Source organism: Etheostoma cragini, chromosome 7 (assembly GCF_013103735.1).
Source record: "Etheostoma cragini isolate CJK2018 chromosome 7, CSU_Ecrag_1.0, whole genome shotgun sequence".
Classification (NCBI taxonomy): Eukaryota; Metazoa; Chordata; class Actinopteri; order Perciformes; family Percidae; genus Etheostoma; species Etheostoma cragini.
This window is the reverse complement of record NC_048413.1, coordinates 15,337,688-15,353,212: the sequence shown is the minus strand read 5'-3', so window position 1 is coordinate 15,353,212 and position 15,525 is coordinate 15,337,688. Positions and strand designations below refer to the sequence as shown.

Sequence of the window (15,525 nt, the reverse complement as noted above, 5' to 3'; positions counted from 1 at the left end):
ATAAATGTAGCTGTGCGGTCTGTATTTCAGGTAAGGCAGCCCACCTCCACTATAAAACACTGTGGAAAACCCTGTTGTATAAAATTAATTGTGTTGATAATTGATGTTCCTTGCCCGAGCTTATTCTTACCACATTTTTCCACTTTCTTTTTCCTCTTCTTTCAACACCAATCATCATTCTGTCATTATCACTGAGTAGTCACAAACTTTCCCATCAGATGCCACTCCCCATGGGTCATTGGCCCACTCACAGTCATACATACAAGCACCCATTAATGTTCACACTACATCTATGTCAGTCAGGGATCCTGCTGGACTAGAGGGGAGCATTGTGCCCCTCGCTCAGGAGACCCAACCCCCTGCCATTCCCATGCAGCTCACTGACATCATTCCCCAGCCAGCACCCCAGCAAACACAGCCTGTCATGATCCCTCAGACTATTGTCCAACAACAACAGATAGGGATGGATCGGCAGTCGCAGCAGCAAATGGAGGCCCAGGCCACTCAGCTCGAACGACCAGTTAATGCCACTAAGCCACCAACGGATCATCATCCACAGAGTCTTTCAGCTATTGCTGTCCAGAAACATCAACATGAGCCTCAGCAGCAGATCTATGTACAGCCGCATGTTCATCCTGTCCACACAACTCCTCAGCAGCAAGTATTACCTACACAACCAGGTATGGAGCAGTGTGCTATGTCATTACCACAGCCAGGGGAGCAACCTCAGACTTACAAACAGCAACCAACAGGGGATCCTCATGAGCAGACCATGATACAACCACATCTGCAACAACAGGTTCAGCAAACAGTGTTACAACAGCAACAACTGATTGAGCAACATCATACGTACGTCCAGCAACAGCTTGATCAGCAGCAACAAAAAGCACTGCTTCAACAGCAGCAACAACAACATCAACTAGAGCAGCAGCAAGCACTTATGCACAAGCAATTGTTGGATCAACAGCAGCAGCAAGCTCTTATTCAACAGCAACAAGAGCAGCAACAACAGCAAGGTCGTGTACAACAACAGCAACAACAACAAGCACTTTTACAACATCAATTAGAGGAGCAACAGCCTCCTTTACATCAACAGCAGCAGACTCAGTTATATCAACAAATAGGAATACAAAAAGAACCAGAGAAGATTCAGCAAAGTGGACAACACCATCAACAAATTGTATTGCAGCAGCAACCCCAGCAGACCCAACCGCAAAATGAACAATTGCAGCAGCAAGCCTTACTACGACAAATGGAACAACAACAGCAACAAGCACTGATACAACAGCATCTCCAACAGCAGGCTATTTTACAACACCATCAGCTACAGCAGAAAGCTCAGCTAAAGCAACAGCAACATGAGCAGCAACAAGTACAACTCAAACATCAGATAGAGCAGCAGCAGCAAGCCCTGTTGCAACAACAGTTCGAGCAACAGCGTCAGCAACAATTCCTGTTACAACAACAACAAGCAGAGAGATTACAGCAACAGGCTCTAATACAGCAACAAATTCAAGAGCAGCAGCAGCAAGGAGCAATTGCTCAACTTCAGCAAACTGAGAAGCAAGAGGCTGTCCCTCTTCCACAAAGTAACGGTGAGCAGCAGATTCAGCAGCAACCAACTGGTATACAGCATGTGTGTACCCTAAAAGTAAACACCCCTCAGTTCACACCTAATACCACTCTCACGCAGCAACAAGCAATGGAGCAAAAGCAGCAGGCAGCATTGATACAGCAGCAGCAAGCATTTGTTGCCCAGACGCAGCATCACAGCTCTGTGACTGAACCTATTATCCCAGTTGGAGCTCCACCCGGCAATGATGTGATTCACCACCAAACTCAAATTGTCTCACAGGCACAGGTCCCCATGGCCGTTCAGACTACACACATCCCTGTCCGGACACAGCAAGAACAAAGTGAGGCTCATCCCCAGAACCAGGTTCCAGTCCAATTTATGGCCCAGTCCGCAGTCCAAGCAGCTCAGGCTTTGATTGAGGCCCAAGGAACTCCTCCTGCGACTGTGATCCATGGACAGACCCACATCTTGCAGACCCAGCAAATTCCTTTGAAGACTAGTTACCCAGGACCTGCCACTCTCACACAGGGCCAGGTAACTGCTCAGCCATTGATCCAGACTCAGCCTCTGCACCTAACAATTGGTCAGTCCCAGGAACCGCATAGTCAAGGCCCAACTGTGGACATTCAGATGATGGGCCAACGAGGCCTAGCTACTTTCCAGCCTCCAGCTGCAGTTACCTCAATCCCGAGTCAGATCCAACATGAGACTCTTGTTCAGCAAAATGCACAAATGCCAGGGCTCATGCATCCCCAGCTCCAGCAACATACTCAAGACCAGCCACCTAGTCAGATGCATGCTCAGGCTACTGCTGGTCTTTTCCCCCCGCAGTATGTCCCTCAGCCTACCCACCAAGCCATGCCATCTGTACAACAGGATATAACTCATATTACGAAACAGCAGCAGCAAAAAGAGCCAGTACTGCAATATCAGCAGACTATTCTGTCTCCTAGCTCTGCTGGAAGTGGTGAAACTAGAACAGAAAGTCTCAGTTCTACAGTTGACCCTGCAAACTTCGTTGCCACTCATCCTGTGCAGCAGACTGGGCCAGCCTATGTTCCAGGCCAAACAACACCACATCCAATGCCGGCCCAGCAGAAGCCCCTAGGCGGCACTGCTGACCCTTCAGTTATTCAGTCTATCTCCCAGCCTCCTATGCCGCAATCTGCATTGCAATACCAGCAGCAGCTACAGCTTTGTCAAACGCAGCAACCACTAGCTCCACCTTCTCTGCAGGCCCAATTATTGGCGCAGCCCATCCCAACTCCCATCCAGCAACCACTTTCTATAAAGCAGGCTGTGATAGCACTCAATGAGAGTCAGCTAACCTCACAGTGCCCACCTGCTTCACATCTGGTGATGCATCCTTCTGCAAAGATAGACTCCAGTAATGTTGCAGAGCCTCAGTCCCAGAACAGGACTCTGCCCCTCTATAGTCACCTATTGGCAGGCGCCCCTCCGTCTCCTCAGCACCAAGCTAAGCAGATGCTGCCAGCTCACGCACAAATCAGCTTTCAGGTCCAAACACACTCCCAAATGCAGACACAGACACAACCTCATTCTCATACTGAGACACAAACTCAGACACCTATTGCTGAACAACCTGTTCAACCTCATGCTGTTTTTCCTGCACAACAAATGCCCCTCTGCCCCTCTCGTTCCTCATGTCCCCCAACATCACTACCATTTCTCCCAATCCTACCATCCCTTCATCCTGTTGCCCCTGTGCCAGAGCTGCCTACTTCTCCACCAGAGGTCCAGGTAACCTTACCAAGGCAGGCCGACTTTATACCCTCCTCCCCTCCGCCTGTCCCTGCTCTACCAGTGCTCGAATCTAATGCCCCCAAACTGCCCCAAGCCTCGCTGCCAGACTGTGACCTTTCCCTGCTGGCCGTTGTTCAGGTACAGAAGAATGAAAGTTTGCTTTATTAATTAAGAATTAATTTTACTTTGCTAACATACTGACAGAATGATTGAGAGTACTGCTATCTCATATTTAAAAACACTTTGACTTTGCCTTTTTGAATCAAACCAAATCATAAAACATTATATGCATAGAACAATACACTTGTTTTTAAATGTAAATCCATTGTTACATTATAGCTTTACTTGCATCTGACATTGTTAATGTTTTTTTGTGTAATTGTTTCTTTGTACCTGGGTACTCTTTTGTGTCTGTATTCATGTTACTCTACAGGATGGTCCGTACCTGTCAAGTACAGAACATCATTCATTGTCAGGGTATGTCTGATATCATTACAGTCTGATGTTAGCTCTGTTTACCGATTATTGTTGTTGCATGTCCAAACATTATGTATGTCCATCTATATAAAAACTATATGAGTACTGAAATTAGGGTATTTTAGCAGCTTAACAAGGCAAAACATGTAGATGTTAAGTGTAATTGGACTTCTCAAAGTGTTAACACATTGGGCCTCATGACAAAACATTTTTGTCTGTTTATGTTAAACCCCTTTGCCTTGCTGAAATATGCCTATAAAAATCATATATATTAAAAAAGAATGTCTCAGTAAATTGGCAAGCAAAGATAATTATAGAATGGTGAAGAGAATATTCAAATTGCATTCGGGTTATATATTTTATGCATTGCGTTGTAGGCCTTTCTTTTATTAATGTCTGTATACCTCCAAAATTCATGATTGTAGGTCAAATTAGTGTTTTTTGCCCTGTGGAGAAAGGCAGAACTGTACAGGACTCATACAACAAGTCTAGACCACTCTTGAAGGTCGTTCATACATAGTAGAATATTGGTGAATGCCACAAATTATCTTAAGTCATTTGTCACAAAAGAATGAATCTGTTTGTACGAGTGGATCTTGCATGAGGCCCATTGCTTGCCTGTATCGACCATATCCACATAATGGCCAACGACCTCTTAGACCTTAGATTCATGTCTTTGTGTTGTTTTGTAAAATACTCAAATGTACAGCATATTGTTAGTGAAGCCCTACTACCTTAAAATCCACAGGTCTGTTCCAGCTAATGGAGAAGAAACTCTTCAGCTCTTGGCCAATGGGAAGTTTGAGAAGTTAAAGACTCAGAGACGAGCTTCCTGCCAGAGGCCTGAGAAAGTTTCACATCAGTTTCAACTGAGCATGCTCCAGGTGAAATAACCGCAAAAAATAACCCCCTATAATGCTAAATTCATCTTTACTAATGTATGTTAATGTAAAATGTTAATTTGTCTTGTCCAATTAGGTGTCAGGCAGTGGGGACAATATGGTGGAATGCCAGTTGGAAACCCATACCAACAAGATGGTGACATTTAAATTTGACATTGAAGGGGATGCACCAGAGGACATAGCAGATTACATGGTAGACTGCTGATGTATTTCCATCATAGGCATTGCTTGTTGAAAGTAGACTATTAATGACTTAATAATTACTGTTTGGTTGCATTTTGTTAATAGGTGGAGGAGGACTTTGTCCTTGATGTGGAGAAAGAGAAATTTGTTGAACAGCTTAGAGCCATAGTTAAGAAAGCTCATGAAATTCTTCAAACACATTCACAGGTATGTTGATTCCTATATTCCACCTATCACCTTATCTCCTCTCTTATTTTTCTTTTTTTGATTGGATAATGATGAATTTGAATCTTTATTTCTTTATTAGACTGGATCAACTGACCAGTTGCATGTGAGCACTCCCACTAGCTCTTCAAGTGAGTAATGCATTTATTGTTTCTAAGTCAGCTAAAAACAGAACTACATAATGAGAAAATGCTATACGTTCTATAGCTAAACTTATAAGTAATAACATATCTTTATGATTTTCAGTAGACTCAGTGCCCCATTCCTCCCCAGTGGGACGCTGGCGCTTCTTTATCAACCAGACCATCCGCCATAGAGACTCTCTATCCGGTCAGGGAGCAGGCACGCCCCCACCCACTACAGAGATGAGGATACCTCAGTCTGCAACAGTGAGAGGTGAGCTCTACCAATGTAAATTTTAATGCTGTGCCTTATTAATATAATTGACTTGGCAGCATTACAGAAACTAACCATGTGTTACTCTCTTCAGCTGTAGAAAGTGAAGGATCCCAGAGTCTGGAGTCCTTAACTGAAATGGCTTCTCCCCTCTGCCCTTCCACTTCCCCATCAATCTCCACCCCCTCAGCAATCACTGCTCCGGCTCCTCACACAACTGCCTCTGAAAGCATCTCTGCACCAGCCTCCACTCTTGAGGCCTCTGCCCATGTCACTGCTTCAAGTGGTCTTTACCTGCCAGTCCTTACCTCAGCTGTTGTTGACCAGATGTCCAGTGTTCCCTCATCCATAGCAATACCTGCTGCTGCTACCCTCCCCACCTTGTCTACTGCTCCTATTGTTGTGTCTTCCACACCCACCACCATTCTCCATGATGTTCTCACTTCTCCTGGAAGCAGTGGTTGCTACAATGTTGGTCCAAGTATAGGGGATACAATGACTGCTCCAAGGTTAAATATGCCTGCAGTGGACCAGTCTTCAACCTCTTTTCATTCCCCTCCTGCTGCTGCAGTGACCTCTTCTGTGGTAAGCCAACTTGACACGGAGCAGCAGGCACTCCCTCAGGTGGCCAAGCCAGCCCCACAACAGACACAACAACAGACACAGCTACAGACAATACAGCTTGAGCACCAGGTACAGCAGATGCAGCAGACAATGCCACAGCAACATCAAGTGTACCAAGAACAAATTCAGCTGCAGCAGGAACAAGCACTCCAACAGTCTCTTCAGCAGTTACAACATCAGCAACTAATGCAGCAACAAATACCACTTCAACAACAGCTGACTGACGTGCAGGTTGTGCCTCTTTCGGGTCATACAGAGTTGTTACAACAGTCTGTGCCTCTGCAGCAGTTTCTGCCATCAATGCCTGTACAACAGACCCAACAACCCCTTCTTCAACAGCAAACACCACAGTATACCCCGCAGTTGCTGCAACAGCCTCAGTTACAACAATTACCACAGCATGTTATGGCACCCCAAGCTGCTGCAGCGCCTCAACAGCAAGCCCACATTGATCACCAACAGTTAAACCTAAAACAGACAATACACTTACAGCAGCAGCAGCTACAGCATCAGCAACCTCAGCTGTGTATGAGTGCTGTGTCTTTAAATCCAGATCAAAGCCAAATGCCGCCCCTGTCAAATAGTCAACAGTTTCTTCAACAACAGGCACAGTTAAATGTTAGCGCTGTACAGCAACAGCAGATTCCACAACAAACCCAAATCCCTGCTGAGCTGCCCCAACAACATATACAGTCACAGAAACAGCTGCAACACACTGAGCAGCAGCAAGACGTGGTTAAAGCCATGGACACACCCAAAAAACAGCAGCAGTTTCTGCTGCAGAAGCAGTCCTCTTTACAGATGTCAGAGGCGTCCACAGGAGAGACAAGTTTCACAGAGGACACATGCAGCTACTCTTCCCCTTTTCAACCTTCCTCTGACTCCTCTCTGGCGCCTCTCCAGCTAGGCATCGCTGAAGGCCCTGTCCCCGCTCTCCCCCTCACAATGACACCATCCCCTGCTCAGCCTTCCTCTGTGGCCGAGTCAGACAGTGAAGGCCCCCCCAAAATTGAATTTGTAGACAACCGCATAAAAACATTGGATGAAAAGCTGAGGAACTTGTTATATCAGGAGTACAGCAGCGGTGCAGGGCTGACGGGTGGAACATCTGGTCCTACATCAATTGCCTCCACCTCAGCAGGAGGAGATGAGTCATCTGAGCCACAATCACTCCATCACTTGTCTTTCATCCCACCTGCCTCCTCCTCAGATACTTCCCCTCACTCCTCCTCCTCCTCGTCCTCCTCCACCTCTTCCCGTTCCTCCTCTACCTCTCCTGACCCAGAGAGGGATGGCAGAGGAGAGAAAGCTTCCTCAGAAGTGCCCAGCTTTGTGGAGATGGGCCCGGTGGAACAACAGCCTGGCCCATCTCTCCCCTCCACCTCTGCCACGTCCACCCCGCCTACCTCTCTCCTGCTTCCCAATGACGATGAATCTGCTGGTCCCCAGCGTCCACCTGTACCAGGAGAACCAACCATTGTTGTGAGTAAAAACCCCAAATTGTTCTTTCACTGTACTGAATTTACATTGTTTTACTGTTAATATATATTTCTGTGTATTGCTGTGTAAAGCTGTCTGTAATATTTGTTGTGTTTAAATCTTTAAATGTCTCTCCTTTATGAACGTCCCAACTACATGCAGCCACTCTTAATTGTCTTAACTGTCCTAGGCTGTACCCCCACATTCTGATACCAGTACCACTGGAGACGCATCGGGGCCCCCCAATCAGCACCCGATCCCCTTCCGGCATGGACAGCAGAAGCACAATGCAGGAGGTGGATATTTTGGCCTAAACCTGACATGTCCTAGTATCAGAAATCCTGTTAGCAAGAAATCCTGGACTCGCAAATTCAAAAACTGGGCGTGCAAACTGCGCCACTCCGCCAGCTTGTTCAAGAAGCCCAGAGTCCCGCAAGGTAGCGTCCTCTTAGGGAGCGAGAGAGAGAGCGAGAGAGAGAGAATGGGATGTTGAGGCATGGACTTAAATCTAATATCTAATACTAGTTTTAACATAGTAAAATAACTTTCTTAACCATCAGGAATTAATAACAAAATAATAATGTTAATGTTAAAGGATGTTAATATTTACAGCTAAATAATTCTGTTTTTGTAAATTGTAATTTGACAATAGTCCCCATGTATTGTTAGTGTTGATATCACTACATACATTACTGTTGTGTTTTCTTTGTTTCTTTTATGAATTTTTTTTTGTACTTAATTTATTTTCTTGGCAATCTTTCCTTTTGCATGGGTTACTCACCCTGGGGCAAGAACAGATGAGAGTAGAGGGTGGATGATTAGGAAGAGGTTGGCATCATATGCCCATCCAAGGACAGATGAGCTCTGGTGTAAAGGCCAGCTGTGGGGACAAGACATATCACTTCATCCCCCCACACTTTTCTTTGCCTCAAGTCAAAAGCCAGCAGCAACCATCACCTCCACCTACTGGCTCAGTGTAGCAGTGTATCATGACGTCATAACACAGATAAGATAGATGCTAAATTGCTAAACTGATATTATATAATCAGTTCAGAATAGGTGAACACTTTCTGTGTCAGCTCCTACAGTATAGCATTGCTCCCTGAGACTCTACTATATGCTGTAGTTGTAGTAGATGCATTTATGAAGATTACTGGCATTATTTGTATAAAATATTAAGATTATGATGAAAGTCATAAGTTCTAGGATATATTGTGCATATTACCCAGAGTTTACGAGTCACTATCAGGGTCAGTTGTGCATGGGTAGGCTTTACATACACGTCTGAGATTTATTACACTGTTGAAGTATTTCAGCCATGTGTTTGTGTTTATATGTTTAAGTGTAGCAGTACCTTAGATCCTTTGCTACAAGTGCACCTGCATGAGCATGTATGTAATGTTCTACACAAGTGACTAATAATGGATCGTTATCTGTAAGTAACACCTTTATCAGGCTGCATATTTATATGTTGTCCCTAAATTATGCAGTGTTTATCTATGTACTCACAATGCTAATGCAGTAATCCCAAATATCAAACAAACAGAACAATAACACTGTTGATCTGTGCACAGATCTCAAATGTGATATTGGGCTTTGTTGTCTGGTATGTAAGTGGGAATATGGTGAGAATGAAAGAGTGGATGTGTGGGTGGGTGGGGGTATACTGTTGTAAACATTCATCTGCCATTTCACAATGTGTTTTTTGTTTAATTTGAATGACTTACAATCATTTTGTTTTTATTGAAAAAAACATTTACCACCCCTTCCCACACACCCACATTTCTCTTGAGCATGAATTTTAACATCCATAACTTGCATTTATTCTTCAGTTTGTTGTTTATAATTTAGAAAACAATGACTGCCACAGACCTCAACATATGTTTACACATAGACATGCATGCTAGTCATGTAAATTACAAAGTTGATTATGTGTGACAGTAATGGGTGCTTTTTAACACTGTGCCTTTGTGTTCGTGCACCACGTCTATACGTGTCCATCTGTATTTATGTATCTCTGTCATTTAATATTTCACATTTAACTGTGTCTGTTGCTTTTTGTGTCATTTGTCTCCCCTTTTTGTTTTTCATCCCTATCTCTTTATCAGATGGGTGTTCCGGCAGTCAGGCACTTAGAGAGGAGAAGGAGGCGCCACCCCAAAATTCACCTCATTCCCGGAAAGGAAGATTCCATGTATGAGAAAAATAACTTTTTTATCTTTGCCACTTAATAGTCTGAACTTTCATTGCAGTCTGAACAAGCAGCTACTGTTTCCTACTTCCACTGCCATCAGGTAACTCCAGTTCCCCAGTCCTCTCCCCCAAAGGCTGTGCCATCAGGCCATGGTAGCACTCACAGGAAAGTTGGACGCTTCTCTGTAACCCAGGCCGAGACTAAGAAACAGGACAGACAGACTGACAGCTCCCCGGTGTCTCCTGATCTGGAGAGGGAAAGGAGGAGATCTCGTGCAAAGGAGGGAGAGAAAGATGAAAGTAAAAGGACCCCAGCAATGGCTCACCTGCCTCGGGGTCATGGGCACAGCCACTCACCTCCGGACAGCAGTGATGATGAGGATGATGATGAGTGTGAGCTAGAGGATGAAGATCTGAGAAAAGAACTACACAAGCTTAAAAAGAAGTAAGTCAGTGAGGGCAAATATTTAACTCCATTGTTTTAGAGTTTACCTGATGTATTGCTCTCTGTTTATTGCCTATTTCATGCTTCCATTTAATGTTGTTTCTTGCCAATATAACCTGTTTTTAGTCTTTGTGCCCTTTTTGTTTTTCTTTTTTTTTCTCACCACCTTCTGCTCTCTGTTTTGTATCTCTTCGTCTACAGGCACATTAAAGAGGTGGTATCCCTTCAGTCCCAGCAGAACAGAGAGCTGCAGGAGCTGTACAGACAGCTTCGTTCCCTCAAAGACCAAAGACAGAGTCTGCCCGCCTCCCTGTCTCGGATCCCTCCTTTTCCCATGGGACCTCCTGTACTCTCCCCTCGTAGGCCCAGGCCAGCCAAAATCAGGATCCGACCCCGGCCTCACTCTCACATGGATAACAATGGAGTTACGCACTCTGGTACGCACTTTTATAAAAATCTTTCTTACTCACTTTTTTCTGTTGCTTGCTCTCTGTTTGACTGTTTCTTGTATCTCCCGTCTAGGGATTCAGCAGTCAAGTAGTTTATCAGGTGGTGAACAGAGTACATTGCCTCAATACTGTAACCCAGAACACTGCACTTCACTGCCTGCTAAAAGAGGTATGGTTTGTCATCAGTGTATCAAGACACACTGAATTTATTGACAATCAGTGTTATGACACGTGCCCTTATTGTTCCGCAGATCACAGTCCTCTAAGAAAAAGCACATTCACAGATGAACTGCACAAACTCGTTGATAATTGGACGAAGGAGACGGTGGGTCCCGCCCCGCCCAAGCCATCGCTGAATCAAATCAAGCAGATTCAGCAGGTGCAGGAGTTAGGAGGCTGGAGCCAGCCGACGGAGGTAGGACTACTCACTATAATATCTATCAGTGATTATTACCATATTTACCTTTAATATATGGTCAGATGGGTTGTTTAGGTTTTATTATAAATTCTGTGGATACGGTTGTGTTTTTTTTTATTATTAAACAATTCAATGTCTCTTTCTCATAAAAGATGTTTCTTTCATAAAATATTAACAAAAGAAGCCGGACAGCATTCATTGTGAGGAGTAGCAAAATAGTTCGGGGCAGAAAAGGCAGACATATTCCTACTTCCTTACATTTGTTTTAGGAGCCAGCAGTACCAAAGCAATATTTTTCTATAATATTCCCTTAGTTCTTAATACTACATTCCATACAGGTGGCTCCACCAGGTTGGTTTCCAGTGGCATCACTGAACCCCCAGTCAACCCCAACCCCTGCCAGCTTGCCTGTAGCAGCCCCTGCCCAATACCCAGGTGGAGGAAGCCTGCCCGCCCTGCACTCTCCGGGACCACCACTGCAAACGCACATGGCTCAAGTGCCAGCAATGCAGCAAAGTTTACATCTCCATCAGTCTCACCCCCTCCAGCAGATGACCTATCAGCAGTCCCCACTCTGCCAGCAGATACCACAGCCCCAGATGCAAACTGCCATACAGTCCCAGTCACTACAACAGACACAACCCATCACCCAGCTGCCCCACTCACCACCTCAAAGCCAACCACTACTGCCTTCCCAATTGTCCACATCTTCAGTGTCCACAGCTGTGTCTATGCTACCTGGCAGTGTCACGTCTGCACCCACAGATAGCACTGCTACTACTGGGGGGACATTTTGCTCCTCCTCAACCTCTTCCTCCTCTTGCTCTAATGTTGCTCTACCTTCCAGTGCCAAAATTCACCCAACACCCCCTACCTCTACTCTTCCTCTGGGACAGAAATGAAACCGAGGTGAAGTGTGAGGTCTATATGAAGGTGCAAGAGAAGGAAATACTAAGTGGATCAGGATGTAAAGCAGATCCACTTTCAGTGTTAGTTCTGTGTATGCATGAGATAGTCGTTGCTCCCAATGAGTATATGGATTCTAGTGTATTGCTGGATGAGATACAGGGATTGTGAGAGATGATAAGATGAGAGATTCTAGCATGTACAGATGAGGGGTAATATGGAACACAGCAGCTGGGGTTCATGAATCCTGGAATGTTTGGGTGTTGAGATGTATTAATTCCTAAATATATGAGTGTGGGTGAGTGTTTATGGATTATCCGAGTAAATATCCTTTGTGTTCTTTTACACAATTAACATTCATGTTTTTGTTTTCAAACCTGATTAGTTGGACATGACCTCACAAAATATTTGACAATGTGTTTAATTTGTTAATGCTAGATACAGTGAAAGTACTATCAATTCTAAAAGTGCAATTAGTAATGGTCATCTAAATTGATCAGCATGTATTGTATGGATTTGTCAGTAAGGCATAACATATTTTTGTAAAAGCACATTGATGAAAACCAGATGCATAGAGGATCTTTTCATGATTGTTACATGATCTTTTAAAAATGTAGGCCTACAGCACAGAGCATGATAGAGTTACCTGGCTACCATCATTACCACAATGCTACTAAACACACTATTGCAGCGTTGAGCTACAGCATGTGCTTCATTTGTATTATTTTATGTTTAGCAGTTGTTACATAAAAACAGTCTGAATTACCATAAATTCAGATGAGTTCATAATATGATGGTAAATTGAAATATGCCACCTATGTTCAGTTGATACCTGGGTCCGGGTCCGGTCAGAATGCACGACCTTATGACTATCTTGACTTGCCCTTACTGTATATTCATGAACCTCACATTTACCATTTGCAGCCTACTGAGAAAATTCCTCAGTCATGAGTAGGCTACATTTGCTTTCGGTATGAAATGCTTTAGTATTTAAAATTTTAGTTTTTAGTTTGAGCTCCACATATCAAAGTATAGCACGGTGTCATGCTGAGGAGGACGATGGAAAAAGACAAGAAAAACTGCCAAGTAACTATGGACAGGGGAGATGGGTCATTCCCATATTGCCTTTTAAAAATGGATTTTTTTGTGGGTGTGTGAGTGTAAATTCTTTTCTGTGACAAAGCTTTGTTATAGTCCCATGGTATTTTGCATATTGGTATATTCTTTCATTCAAAGCGGCCTCTCAAATGTCACTGTACTCAACTGAAAATGTTTACTCTGCCTATGTTTCGGGCTTGTTTCCTCAAGAAAAAAAAAAAAAGTGAGAGTTTAGACCATATACCGCTACCAGATGTCCAGCACAGTTGTCAGATCCTCACTTGCCTATTTGTCAACTTTGTTTGGCTTTAGAAAAATTCCTTGTTTCAACTGTATACTAGTTAGTTTTTGACCATAGGCTGTCAGTATGAATGCATCAGTCAGAAGCTGAACTGTGGGCCATTATTTTGCTTTATGTACACTGCACAAGATTTACTCATGTGAAAATGTCCCCTTCTTCTATTTATCAACTATTCATTTGTAGATGCAAAGATACACAAAGTAATACATCTGCAGTGGCTATATTACTTTACATGTTATTGGGTTATCAGTGCACTCAGCCATACACATTTGACTATCAATGGTCAGGTGTTAATACAATTTTTGGCATCTAAGTAGCCTGTAGTCAAAGCAGCTTTTCTGTTTTACTAATGAAAGAGAGATTACGTGCCACTAAAAACTAAAAGATTGTACCAGTTCTTAGAGACTGCTACATGTGAGTCAAGACAAAAAACATGAATGGTTAATAAGGAGTAGTGTGTGCTAAAGAGTATGGTTGTTCAGTAAATGCATAATCTAGAATATGACAGTTTTTTTGTAATCTTCTACTTCAAGACAACCCACATTTTCACAGAGATGTAGTTCATTAATAGTGAAGGTGATATACTGTGCTGTCATGTATAATACTAACATGTTGATTGCAAGCTACAGTTTAATGATCATGATACATGATGTGGAGCTGGCTTTGTCCTTAAAGTGGTACCAAAATGTTATCTAAAAGATAAAGATTATTTTTGTATTTGAAATGGGGTTGTACAAATTGTAAAATTGTTTTCTCATCATAAATCTGAGGTTATTTGAAAATAGAAAATACTGGTTTTCATCTGTGTTTGCATGGGACTCCCCTGCCTTGATATACCTCTCTAAATCCTGACAGGCCAGAGGCATTTAGGATTACATTCAGAAAATGATTGGTCATTTTTGACATTATTTGTTTTTGTCAATATTTCGGTTTTGAACCATGCAACCTGGAAGACGCATAACATACTTACACAAAATGTCCTGCTGGGCTGCATGTCAGATTTAAGTCATTTACAAAATAACGCAACAAAAATCTGGGGAGTCTCAAAAAGGCATGACTGAGAACCAATTGCAAAAGGACATTTGAGCAGAGAAACCTGGAAAAAAAGTATGTTGCTGTGGATTTAGCCTCTGTAAATTGTAACTAATTCAACTGTTGATTTTATTTATGTTTTTTAACTAATCAAAATAAATGATGTTAAACATCAAAGTATAAGATTGTGTGGATTTTTTTATCACAAGACCAGTGTATTACTTTCAAAATCTAAAAACAATGGTAGTAGGTATGTATTTAAGGCAAATTGTGATTCATAGTTAAATAATTACAAATGCAAAATATATGTGGACCAATCCTGACTGATTTGTTAATACATAAAATAATAAAAAAAATAGATTATTCTATTAAATTAATGAAAAGGTACATTCAAAGGTGTGCAACCTTAGATACATTAAATTACTCTACTAATTTATTTTCTCTCAAATGGATTTATTTTTCTAATGAATGTAGAGGTGTAGTCTAATCTACCTTCAATAATCAAATTAAAGTGAAGCCATCTGCTCCAATTTAACATTTGAGTTAGATTAGATTAGATTAGATAATACTTTGTTCATCCCACAATGGGGAGATTCCCTTATTACAAAAACAGCAGTTTTCTTCAGTAAAAAGCAACAAAAAAAAAGTAAACACACAAACAACAGACATTGAGCAAAAGTTATTGAATTAATATAAAATGGCATTAAATAAAAGGTATTGTAAAGTGCGGTTGCCATAGTACAAAACTTTTTTTTGCATTGTGAGTAAGTAAGTGACGTTGAACTTATATTGAATATGTAATTGAATATTATAGCAAAAGAAGTAACCATTATATAAATGATACTGAGCAGTGATTATAAATAATATTGAAAAAGTAAGTCCTTATAATGGAAAAATATAAACACAGATAATAAAGATATGCAGAGAGTGTGTGGGGTAAAAAAAACAGGAACAGAAACCACAACACCTGCACTACATGATAATGTTGTAGAGTCTGCAGCGGCCGGGATGAACGATGTTGTGATGATGATGTGAAATATTGACATAAGTAAAGCTG

The 15,525-nt window shown here is 42.5% G+C and overlaps 1 protein-coding gene across 12 annotated transcripts in view; it reads left to right on the top strand.

Moving 5' to 3' along the window:
- Nucleotides 1–13,107, top strand: part of si:dkey-151g10.3 (serine/threonine-protein kinase WNK3) — a 38,358-nt gene extending 25,251 nt beyond the window's left edge. For 3 of the 12 annotated variants that reach the window (XM_034876961.1, XM_034876967.1, XM_034876960.1), the window contains exons 11-25: nt 200–3,478; nt 3,774–3,817; nt 4,566–4,701; nt 4,796–4,912; nt 5,008–5,109; nt 5,210–5,258; nt 5,374–5,535; nt 5,615–7,629; nt 7,817–8,063; nt 9,735–9,820; nt 9,921–10,264; nt 10,466–10,701; nt 10,787–10,882; nt 10,965–11,128; nt 11,470–13,107. In XM_034876961.1, coding sequence (XP_034732852.1) covers nt 200–3,478; nt 3,774–3,817; nt 4,566–4,701; nt 4,796–4,912; nt 5,008–5,109; nt 5,210–5,258; nt 5,374–5,535; nt 5,615–7,629; nt 7,817–8,063; nt 9,735–9,820; nt 9,921–10,264; nt 10,466–10,701; nt 10,787–10,882; nt 10,965–11,128; nt 11,470–12,033 — 7,641 coding nt within the window. In that variant the 3' untranslated portion in view covers nt 12,034–13,107. Of the gene's footprint in view, nt 1–199; nt 3,479–3,773; nt 3,818–4,565; nt 4,702–4,795; nt 4,913–5,007; nt 5,110–5,209; nt 5,259–5,373; nt 5,536–5,614; nt 7,630–7,816; nt 8,064–9,734; nt 9,821–9,920; nt 10,265–10,465; nt 10,702–10,786; nt 10,883–10,964; nt 11,129–11,469 lie in introns of those variants that run through there. The other 9 variants (XM_034876971.1, XM_034876970.1, XM_034876968.1 and 6 more) reach the window with 8 other exon arrangements.
- Nucleotides 13,108–15,525: the final 2,418 nt, after the last annotated feature.